This window comes from Pollachius pollachius (assembly GCF_949987615.1).
Source record: "Pollachius pollachius genome assembly, chromosome: 1".
NCBI lineage: Eukaryota > Metazoa > Chordata > Actinopteri > Gadiformes > Gadidae > Pollachius > Pollachius pollachius.
This window is the reverse complement of record NC_136934.1, coordinates 40071893-40083921: the sequence shown is the minus strand read 5'-3', so window position 1 is coordinate 40083921 and position 12029 is coordinate 40071893. Positions and strand designations below refer to the sequence as shown.

General features: G+C 45.5%; 1 protein-coding gene across 2 annotated transcripts in view; it reads left to right on the top strand.

The window, feature by feature from the left end:
- Window positions 1-10656, top strand: part of usp45 (ubiquitin specific peptidase 45) — a 28725-nt gene extending 18069 nt beyond the window's left edge. The window contains exons 9-18 of one of the 2 annotated variants that reach the window (XM_079745721.1): window positions 1730-1817; window positions 3864-3945; window positions 4241-4332; window positions 4884-4940; window positions 5174-5305; window positions 6183-6885; window positions 7613-7710; window positions 8016-8102; window positions 8557-8701; window positions 9201-10656. In XM_079745721.1, the coding sequence (XP_079601847.1) occupies window positions 1730-1817; window positions 3864-3945; window positions 4241-4332; window positions 4884-4940; window positions 5174-5305; window positions 6183-6885; window positions 7613-7710; window positions 8016-8102; window positions 8557-8701; window positions 9201-9331 (1615 nt within the window). In that variant the 3' untranslated portion in view covers window positions 9332-10656. Of the gene's footprint in view, window positions 1-1729; window positions 1818-3863; window positions 3946-4240; window positions 4333-4883; window positions 4941-5173; window positions 5306-6179; window positions 6886-7612; window positions 7711-8015; window positions 8103-8556; window positions 8702-9200 lie in introns of both variants that reach the window. The other variant, XM_079745720.1, reaches the window with a different exon arrangement.
- Window positions 10657-12029: the final 1373 nt, after the last annotated feature.

The window sequence follows — 12029 nt, the reverse complement described above, 5'->3', positions numbered from 1 at the left end:
CCGGGATTTGGTTCTCTCTGCACTTCGCTTGCCACTGGCCTATGCAGAGGCTGTGTCAAATGTTGTACCAGCCTCAGACATGAGCCATGCAATGGTGTGTACAGATCACGTGCAGACCATAGCGGTTCTCTAGACTCAAAGAACATTTTGTGTTTCTTTTTGTGCTTATGAATTCATAATGATATAACAAGAAAGCAACACAAGGGAAATAAACCGAATATGCATCTCCCAACGCATTGAAAAAGAATCCATAACTTAGTCTAAGGAGACATTCCTCTGCATGCTCTCATTTGAAATGGAATGAGTTGAGTGAGAGGGAGGAGACGTTTGCTCGCTTAATGACTTGATGAACTCCTGACCTTCAGCCTGTCAACATGGATACAATTAAATATTTTCTGCAATCGTAAAATTCTACCAGTGACCTTGTAAACAGCCTTTTGAGAATGCACCAGTCTGTGCTTATGAACGCAGGTTTAGCATCGCCAGGCTTTTTACAAGGCTTGGATTATAATGGATACTCAGTTTTGTGTCAGCTCTTTAAATGGTGGTGGATGAGGTGGATTGACAGGCACTCACACCCATGGTATGTAAAGTGCCTTGGGTGTTGTGAAAGGCGCTAAATATATGCGCCCACAAAATGTACACGATAAATCTAGTGAGTGCAAATGCATTCAAAGAATGTAAGTGTCACTAAGAAATAAAAACATTTGTAAATTAGTACACGTACAACCACCTCATAACATGTATTTGGTATGAAATGAGTAGATCAATCACATTGTTGGTTGTTGGGTGAGGCTGGGCTGAAGATGGTTGGATTTTTTAACATCTATGAATCTTCCAGCGCGATCTCTGTGTTAACTGAAGGCATCACCAACCAGTGGCATGCCTCCTCTGTAAGGGGCGGGCCTGCCAGCCCAACCGGTTCTCTGGTTATGTGGATGGCACTGGCCAACAGGTTGCCGTGGCTACAGCCGTAATGGCCCCATCTGCCCCCAACATCTGCCCCCCACATCTGTCCACCATGGACAGCCAAGGAGACTGCAGTCCGCTTCATTAGGCTGGGGGTTCATGTCAAGGATAGTGGTTGATCAGGTGTCATTTTGACATGGCCGCAATTATCCGTTGAGTCATTTTACTTGGGGATTAACTAGCATCAAGAGTAGGTAACATGGAGGTCAGACCTTGGATAACCAACAGAACAGGAACATTCTGAATAGAATGTGATCCTATAGGAAATCATGTCCCAAGTGACCTTTTGGACGTTAATATTAATATATTTTTATTCAATCGCTGTTTTCCTACACTACTGTTGATGTCTGTGTGCGAGACATTCAGGACCTGACTGGAAGCTCAGGGCTGCAGAGCGTGTGATGTGTGTGCACCGCAAGGCTGACAAGACGGGCAGTCCACCCCTGGCGGGTGGCATGATAGCCTTTTCTAACCCTGTTGTACAATTGTGTGCATGCAGCTTGATTTCCTTGTGTGTGTGTGTGTGTGTGTGTGTGTGTGTGTGTGTTTTCTCTCTGTTCATTAAGTGGAGGTCGTAGGTGGAAGGCTCCGCACTTACACATTAGTCTGGCGATTTGTCTCTGTCAGAACCTTGTTTTCTATCATCCATTTGTTATAAACATAACATTTTTTATATTTCCGCAGTTTTTGTTATTTTTTGTCCTGTAGTTTCATGGCCTCCTGCTTGCCCGGCTCTTAAGTGTGTTATTGTTTTGTGCAGGGCTCCACGCTTCAAGGGCTATCAGCAGCAGGACAGCCAGGAGCTCCTGCACTATCTACTGGACTCTATACGAGTAGAGGAGACCAAGGTACTCACTCACTCACTCAGACACACACAGTCTCACACACACAGACATGCACACACACACACACACACACCCATAGTCACACATACATCCCATCCCATCCAACTACCGAGCCATTCATCTGTGTCTTCTGTGGGGTGCATGTGTGTACATACAAGGGCAACGGACACCTTCATTCTCAGCCAGCATGTTTTCATGCGTTCCCCTCCTGGTACCAGGTTTTCTTTTTTCTTCTGTGGGTTTTTGGCAAGTGTGCAAACCCCCCCCCCCACCACCACCACCACCACCACCACCACCACCACCACCTTCTTGAGCCAGCCGACCAGGGACCCCCCAGAGGGCTCCTTTTGAGGGGCAAAGCTGGCCTCTGTGGCCCCACCAGTGGCTGAGTGAACCCGGGATGGGAAGTCGGCGGGTGTGTGCATGGTCAGCCCGGTGCTTGGGGGGGGGGGGGGAGGGGGTTGGTGCCCGGCCGCAGACAAATTATAACTGGTGAACGCTGACAGTTGTGCCACTTAGGGGACGTGCAAGTGGTGCAAGCGGCACCATTGTGTGTTCTTGGGAAACCCACAGCTGCAGGGCCGCTTCCATTGTGCTGGAGGCGCCCGCCCTCACCCCCTCCCCCCAGTCACACACACACACACACACACACACACACTCTCCTGACCCCATCAAGGAGGAATAGCGGGAGAGGGTGAAGTCTACCCCTTTTCCTTCACTGAGACATCCTAATTTCTACTGAAATTAAGAACATTCACTCACGGATGGCTATGTGAGTCCTGAATGTCTTTACCGTACACCATACCTGTTTTAAAGCTTCCGCTATAACACATTTCTGAACATTCTAGAAATTTTATAAAGTGCATATGTTTACACATATTTAGAGCCTAAAAGGTAGCAATGCCTTAGCTGGGTTGATCCCTCGGCAACCAAAGTAATTTTAAGGGATAGCATGTGAAAATATACGGCCACAATGTTTCACAATCTTTGTGTGTGTGTGTGTCTGTGTGTGTGGCCGGTAGATCTCCAGTGGGCGTCGGCGACCCAAGTGCACCCCTAAGTGTTTGTGTTGATTGGCCATTAGTATCAAAGGATCTAAATATGCTAATTTGGACACAGTCAATTATCACCAATTAGCTGAGACGATGGGTCTAGCTCTCTCAGGGCATGGCCGGTCCTTCTTAACCCGTCTTGGTTTGAGTTTCCACCCCTCTGCCCCTTCTCCCACCAACCCACTCCCCCCCAGCCCCCTCCTCTTGGGAAGCGCGTGGGACAGCGACCGCTGTTGCTTTAGTTAGGGCGGGTGGAGGGGGGGGGGGGGGGGGGGGGGGGGGGGGTGTAATTAATTAGCGCGGGGGTGCGCTCTGATCCTCTGTCTGACTGGGGTGCAGGCTGGGCTCGGATTAACAAGGCATTTTTGACCTAAATAGCCAGTCCAGTGAGTGGGTTTCCTGCATAATGGGTTGTTTTGGAGGGCGGCGGTGGTGGTAGTGGGGAGAGGGGGGAGGGCACTGGTTTAGGGGCGACGGTCACAGACCACGGCCAATTATCTATTGATTGGTGCATCACTGCGGTTGTGTTCTTCTTCACAGCTCCCTCGCCAACACACTCACTGACCATGTCGCCTCCAATAAGAGGATTCCAGTCAAACGACACAAACACACACACACACACACACACACACACACACACACACACACACACACACACACACACACACACACACACACACACACACACACACACAGAAAATGCTAATCCTACCCTATACGGTTACATACACATGCACATTCAAATGAGAACTCTGCATGTTAATGTTACTGGACATGCTCATTGGTTATTTTACTTTTAATGAGGTTTTAACTAGGTGTACTTGTCAAATTGAGCACAATCCTAGTGTGATATTGTCACTCATGGGTGTAATGGAGATCGCTCACCCAATCCCAAGTCTGCGGTTTTAATGATTCTGCAAATTTGACCAGCATCAATGTTGCGTATATTATAAAGCGTTTTTAACACACGTGTACATTTTCTGTTTGGCATTCACAGAGAGTAAAGGCCAGCATCCTCAAAGCTTTTAACAACCCTACAGAGAAGACTGCAGATGAGGAGACTAAACGACATGTTAAAGGTGGTGTTTCCCCTCTGCTACCCAAAGCTTGGATCAACAGCGCCCTCTGTTGGCATGTATTGGCGAACACAACTCAGAATTGACTCCTCTTGGAAAATCTTTATAATTTAAGTAATGTGCATGTACTACACAAATAACAGTATATTTCCACAGTTAGTAAAAGACTATTTTAAACAAAACAGAAAACATTTAGTGAAATGGAAAGTGCTTTTCGTTTTTATTAGTTGCTTCAAGAAAATAGAATCACTTGGGGGTAATTAGCCTGATGGCTAACTAAAAGTTTTTTTCAATACAGCGTATGGAAAGGAGGGTGTGAAGCTGAATTTTGTGGACCGGATCTTCGTTGGGGAGTTAACTAACACCATCATGTGTGAGGAATGCGGGCATGTAAGTCCAGTGTGGAGATTAGGTCAATATTTCAACCTGATAACAATGTCTCCATGGGTGAAGAGAGCACCCAGGATTCTGAAAGTCTGTTGCCTACTGACTGGAAGGCGCTCAATCAAACACATTGTGACCTTAAATATGCATATTGTTAGGCTTGTATCGTCTTTATTTGTCCACCATATTAACTATAAGAACTATTCTGTTTTTTGCAGACTGCTTGGTTATCCAAGCCGTCTTGGTGCAATACATTTGTCCATTGTGCACATGAAAATTTCAATTTTTCTAACTCTTCAATGGGTTCAAATGAAGAATCATCAAATTGTAATGAATTACCGATACTTGTCATTGTGTTCATGGTATTGCCCATAAAAAAAACTTGCCCAACTGAGCTCAAACAAGATAGATAGATAAATAGAAAACTAGACGGGTCAGCGCTGTAGAAAGACAAGGCAAGTACAATCCTGTGTTTTTTATAATGTCTCCTGTCCCAAGTATAATAAGAAGCAGACATTCCCTTATCTCGACTGGTTTTGTGATTGGTTCCTTTATAGATCTCTACAGTGAAAGAGGCCTTCATCGACATCTCTCTTCCCATCATTGAAGAACGGGTGAGCCTTACGATACACATCAATAAATATAATGAATAAACTATTAAACCAAATGAATACATATCGATATATACATTCATTAACAAACACAGATATGCTTCTATTGTGCATTGCTTAGTTTTTAGTTTATTAAAGGATTATTGTTTTTGGTATTGATATACAACAGAGCAACTTGTCTGATAGGCCATGTCTGCCTTTCCATTAACCTGAATCTGCCTCTTTTTGCTGGTCAGATTTCCAAACCGTCCAACCCTGGCAGGCTGAGCAAAAGCCCCCGGGACCAGGATGTCCACTTCCTCCAGTCCGACGCAGTCCACGCTGTTGCCCCCGCCCTGAGCAGGAACACTAGGAAGCCCAGCAGCCAGGTACCTCTGCCACTTGGATTTCATGGTGGCCCGGCTGCGTATATATGAGTGCAACTGTGGTGCTAGCTCAGCTTTGTGCAAGGAGTTCTTCCTTGCCTTTTGACCTGTGAAGCCCTTGGAGAATGTCAAGCCTGATTTCCACCGGGGACGTAAGCGCCGCGGAACAGCTGCGCCGCGGTCACCGCTGCTGATCGCTGCCACTCTAATCAATTAAACCATTTCCACCGGGCGCGCAGCGGAACGTCTCAGCAGCGTCCCAGGAGCGGCACGACGCGCCGCAGCGCTATCATTCCGCAGCACTTCTATTTTTGACGCAAGCCATTGCTGAACCGCGTCAATTTCAACAGAGCAGATCGAGTCGGGCAGGAAGTGAAAAAGTAAAAGCCATAGAGCATCCGGTCAATTTTCAAAATAAAACACAATACTCAGCTCATGTAGCCTATCACAACTTCACATCAACATTACGTCATGACCGGTGGCACCAGGTCAGCAGTCAATCAATCAAAGGGTCTCAGAGGGTCGGCATCATGGACGACGAGAGACTGATTATCGAAGTGGAGCAACATAAAATAATTTATGAAATAAATCATCCTTTTTATAAGGACAATGTCAGAAAGGACAAAGCCTGGCATTTAATTGCAGTAGTTTTGGGAGTGGAAGGTGAGTACATTAGGTTTAGGATTATCGCGTGATCTCGCGAGAATACAGCTGGCTCGCAAGGCAGCGCTACGCTGCCGTTACGCGCCCGGTGGAAATGGACGCAGGGCAGAGTTCGCAGCCGTTCCGCGGCCGAACGTCCCCGGTGGAAATCAGGCGTAACGGTGTTGAAGGGCTCTTCAAATACAATTGGCTTGACTCAATCATTCTGCAACAGAAGCATCCGCTGATGAGGTCTTCAGGATCGGTGGAGGAGGAAGGAGCCGACCGGCCCCACGACGAAGACGAGGAGGAGGCTCCCCTGGCGGCGGCGGCGGCGGCTCGGCCATTGGTCGGGGCCGGTTGTCTCCTGAGCCGCGTGGCGTCGGTCGGCAGCCACTCGGACTCCAGCGACAAAGACCCGTGCGCTCAGGACAGCAGCAACGACGCCGACAGCGAGGCCTCTGAGAGCGAGTGGACCCCGCGGCCCTCCTCCAGGTACGGCCGCGCGGGCCCGGCGCCGACCTCTCCCTCGTCGCCGAGCCCCCCGCTGAGGCCCTCCCCCACCGGCTCCATCCCGCTGCCCCGGCCAGGCGGGGCGGTGGAGCAGCTGGTCAGCGCAGTCTCGAAGATGAACCTGGGCCCCTCTTTCCCCGGGGAGGGCTCCCCGGCGGCCCGCTTTCCCGCGGAGGACAACGCGGAGAAAGCGCCGCCCCAGGCCCGAGACAACCTTCACCACCATCAGCAGCAGCAGCAGCACCCGCTCCCCCATGGGGCTTTCCAGGCCCTCTCCCACAGCTACACACCCAGCTCCAAGGAGTGCTCGGTGCAGTCCTGCCTGCACCAGTTCACCTCCGTGGAGCTGCTGATGGGCAACAACAAGCTGCTGTGTGAGAGTTGCACCGAGCGCAGGCAGAAGACGCTGCGCAAGAGCGGCTCGGCCGGTAAGAGCGTTGAGCGATATTTGGCTACGGGTTAGGTCACAGAGCTTTGAAGGAGAACCAAACCCCAGGCGCTACCTTTTAGATTGGTTTGCTGTAGGGCTGGGCGATTAATCGAGTTTTGATCGCGATTTCTATTTAAGTGTCAGCCGATCCGAAAATGAACATAATCGGGTTTTTCGATTTAACTTTTTTTTTTTTTTTAATGATTTATAGAAAGGGCAGAACAGCTGGACACATATCTGTATATCATTTTAGATTGGAGCATTTTCTTTTTGACCATTTTGTGTATTTTTTTAAGGCGGAATTTCAAACTTCTCAGTTACTACGTTTTTTTGGGGAGGGACATGGTGAATAAATACAACATGTTTTGAAACTCAAAAATAATCATTTGAATAATCGTGATTTCAATATTGACCAAAATAATCGTGATTATAATTTTTCCCATAATCGAGCAGCCCTAGTTTGCTGTGTAGAGGACTCCCTCTATAGGCTAAAAGGATGCTACTACATGCATAACCTGGGATTGGCCGATAGGGTTATCTGCTGATTAAGCATGGATGCGACACACCGTTGCTCCGTTTACAGGGGTTTTGGTCCTCCTCTTAAAGTCACAAGAGCTTTTAAGATCTTTGGGAAGAGGTTATTAATGTGATTTTTCATATAAATGTGCCAAGTTGTGCGTTTACTTACTAGACTTGCCTTTTGTAAAAATGATGTTCTTGCACAGATAAAAGGTCTGAGAAGGTCTACACCAGCGCTAGGAAGCACATCCTGATCTCCTCGCTGCCTCCGGTGGTCACCCTACACCTGAAACGCTTCCACCAGGTAGATGGCATTAGGACGCACTGCATTAATGATGTTCAAACTAAATACGCTTATTTTTGTCATGTGGTGTGCATGAATACATACTAACTCCATATACTATAGCGCCATCTGCAGGACTATGACATTCATTTGCAGGAAATGTTGACAATGCTGGTTTAGATTTGTTTTAAAAAAATAAAATTGAGTCAACCTGACAGTGACGAGTGTAGCAGAAACAAAAAATCCTGATACTAACATTAAATCTATTCATCCCCAATTTAAAAGTAGGCTTGACATTTAGTGTAATGTGTGTTTCTCCTCCCAAGGCCGGAATGAACTTGCGAAAGGTGAACCGCCACGTGGACTTCCCCCTGCTGCTGGACCTGGCGCCGTTCTGCTCTGCTACCTGCAAGGTTCGCCAATGCAATGTGCACCACACACTCCAACCTACAACAATAAAACTTTTTGAATTAGAAATGCTCCTGCAGCATGAAGAAGTCGATCGGAGGAATACGACATGGTTGGCACAACTGTGAGAATTACAGTGCATTAATTATTGTTCATTTATTTGTATTCATTTATTTTATTTCACCCATATACCAGGTTGGTCTCAATGAGATCTCTTATATGAGAGAGACCTTGCCAAGGTGTCAGCAGCATACAATCAAATACAATAAAACACAATATACAACACCACATGAGAAACATTATTTGACACGATTTAAATGGAGGATAAACCCACTACGAAATCCCTTGAAATGATTGACTGATTTGAGCATTGATGATTAAAGCCACAGTTGTTGATCGTGTTGTTGTTCCGTATCTTTTCCTTTGTTCCTGTGGTTGTGGGGGTCTGTGTCGTGGCAGAACCTGGGTTCTGGGGAGCGTGTTCCCTACAGCCTGTATGGCATCGTGGAGCACAGTGGGTCAATGCGCGGGGGCCACTACACGGCCTACGTCAGGGTCCGACCTCCCCAGAGGAGGGCTGAACACCAGCGCAGGAATGCGTCAGGTAAGGGTCACACTAGTCTCACAAATCAGGGCTTTCAATTGGTCATTTTAGATTATCAATTTTTAGACTATCTTCAATCTAGCGGATCTGGATGTTTGACTTTTTTACGCTTCCTTATTTGTTTGGACCAATATGATGCAGGAGGCAGGGATCTGTAAGCACCTCAATGGCTAATAACGAAGCACAATCTTGGCCAGCACTAGTAGTAAACTTCAAAAAAGTGTCTGTAAAGGTTTCTAATCAAAACTGTGTAGCCTTGCCATTATAGAAGAACTTGCTTTAAAATTTCTTTTTTAAAGCCTCATCCACTCACGCAACCGCCTTTCTTTGGTAAGATGTCCATATCTAGGAAACAAGGCATGTCTCAGTCCGCTGCAGCTCCCTGCATTGATTCTTCGCTGTCCCTGCATTTAGATTCAAACCTTGTCGATGTCATATCCTACAATATATTTTAGCTGACCATACCCTGATAATAAAGTGTGTTTGTGTGGGTTGCCAGGTGCAAGAGAAGCCTCCGGCCCTTCTCAGAGCCAGTGGGTGTACGTCAGCGACACCACAGTGCAGACGGTCCCAGAATCCAGGGTCCTCAACTCTCAGGCCTACCTGCTGTTCTACGAGGAAATGCTGTAACGAACCCGCAACGTTTCCAGTCCATTTCGTCTTTTTCCTTGCATGTCTGTCTTTTTTTCTTTCTTTTTTTACCTGTTGTCAGCATAGAGCCTGTACTCGCTCCTTCTACTGTACTTAATCGGCAGACTACTGAAGGAGGAGGGACTTGTTTTGTTTTTTTACAAATCAGCTCTTTGGGCTTCTTCTTTTCCTGCAGCAGTTTTACAAACAAGGGGTGGATACCTGTCCCTTCGTGATGCAACAGTGATGCAATGTTTTAAATGTGAAGTGGAGTAACTTAAAGATTATTTTTATTTTTTACAAAATACTATATAATGCATTGAACTATCGCTTCATCTGCACTGCAAGTGAGGACTGGCCGGCTGAAGAACTGTAAATGCTTCTATCTGACAGGACAGAAAGTGGTGTTGAACTGGAGTGCAAAGAGTGCAACACCTTTAGGTGGCTCCCCAGGCCTGCATAGACAATGTGCATGCATGGGTTTGCAAAATAACAGCTGTTTTCAAAAGGTACCTGACATTTATTTAAAGAATTGTGTGTATATTGAGAAAGAAAAGAGTATTGACTTAAAGAAGTACAAGTACAGCAAAAGGAAATGGTTATTTGCAAGCTATGGTAGAATGTATTGCAGATTTTTGTACATTGGAATGTATGATTGTATGACTATCACTTAGCTTGCCCAAAAGGGATTTTGTATCATAAGAACATCTGTCAGACAACCATTGCTTTTGGTATACATGTTTAATAGTTGTTCCATCAAGGGCATCCATCTGATGCATGATGGTGCACACTAAAGAAAGGATTTTCCTTTCTACCAGGCTAACAAAGCACTTCTGTCTGCACTAGGTTTTAACTCTGATCGTATCAGTAATCCCAAGTAGCAAGCCTGCCGTTCCTCTCAATGTCAGTTCAAAGCTCAGGCACAACTATGGTTACAGAGTAAAAAAAAAAAGTATTGTAAAAAAAATTAGTATTTTAGCTTAAGCCTTACCAAAAGAAAGTTGTGTGCATAGGCTCATTGTATATTGAATGTATATTGCTTAAACTAAAATAGACAAACATTTCGATTTTTTTGGTGATATACCTCTTCAATACATACATAGAAAACAAAGTCGACTTTTATTTCCCAATGGCCCACAACTCAGTGCCTATGCTTCAGGTTAAATAAACATGCATGGTACAAGGAAGACCATGATCTTAAAAAGGAAATGTGATCTATACCGACATAGTGTGTGGTGGCAGACTCGTGAAGGGTTTGTACCCGTTCATGCGCAAATTTTGTTTTGGATTTTTAAATTCAATGTAACTGTAAAACAGTTGCTGTGTGTCACATCACATGAATACAATAAAATAAAACATCTTATTTATGAACTTCATATTTTAAATGTATTTTATTTTGTAACTGTGGTAACTATTTAGATGTCAAACTCTACTAATACTACTATTTACGCTAAATGTTTTTCTTTTAACTAATATGATCTATTAATTAGCAATGATTTATATTATAGTTGTAGGAAGAAGCTGAAACCTTCCTCTTTTTCTGGTGTTAACTAACGATCAGCAATAATCAACCTATTATTTGAGAAATTCAACAAATATATATATTTTATGTCGTAATTTTTGTTCTATAGATATAACCATTCTTCCAGTTACCTGCACACGTAGGCCTACCCCTAGGTTACCCTTATGTCCACGGATGGGGATAACTGGACTCCAGCCTGTGCATCCTCAACGTTGGCCCAAATGTCACTGATGCCCTTTATACCAGATTGCGTGTGTTGTGTGCGGTTTTTCCTTGCTGTCTCTCTGCATCCCACAGTGCCATATTCAGTCCATGGTGACTGGCGATTCGGCCTGACAGGTGCAAAGCAGCTCTGTTTTTTGGGACATGTCGCCGGCTGGTGAAGGGAAGGTGGGTGTGGAATCAAGAAAAGGGCAACGTCCAAAGACATCGGATCTGTCCGACCTCCACGCTGAATCTGATGTCACGCTGTCGGCGCGCAGAACCAGGGTGTCACTTGCCGCCACCAACAAAATAACAATGTTTCGGGAATGTCAATTTTTTAAATGAGGGCCCTTTCACTGCTGGTGCTTCGTTTCGATTGGGGATGTTCTGCTCAAGAAGCCCATGTGATTTAATCTCCCGCTTCGTCCTATCTCCAGATGAACCATACTCGAGGTCGGCGTCGCTGATGAGCCAGGAGTAGCCTCCAGCAAAGGAACGAGGGCAAACATTCTGCCGTGACGCCACCCTGTGGATTCTCTCGTCAAACTCTTCAGCGTGCATGGACCATGGACCTATTAAATGGACATGGACCCCAACCTTTGGTGTCCATGACACCAGTTTGGACAATACCACACCAAACATGGAGCTTAGACACTTAACACATTGATGTTTTCGACATTCATTCCATTGATTTTCAAATATGTTCGTTTTTAGAATATTACATTTATTCAAGTTCTTTATTTTATACGGAAGAGGATGAGGGACAAAGTCTGAGGTCTAAATTAAAGTCAGAATTTAAATCAGAACTCAACAATACTTCACATCTGACTATAATCCTCTTCCGTATCCGTAACTACAGCATGTTTGACAAGTAATAGTAACTAACACATGTTTTGGAAGCCCATTCATAAATAAGACCCTAGATTTATTCACTAGTCTGTTGACTGTTATCTTTAACTGGCTATCCAACAA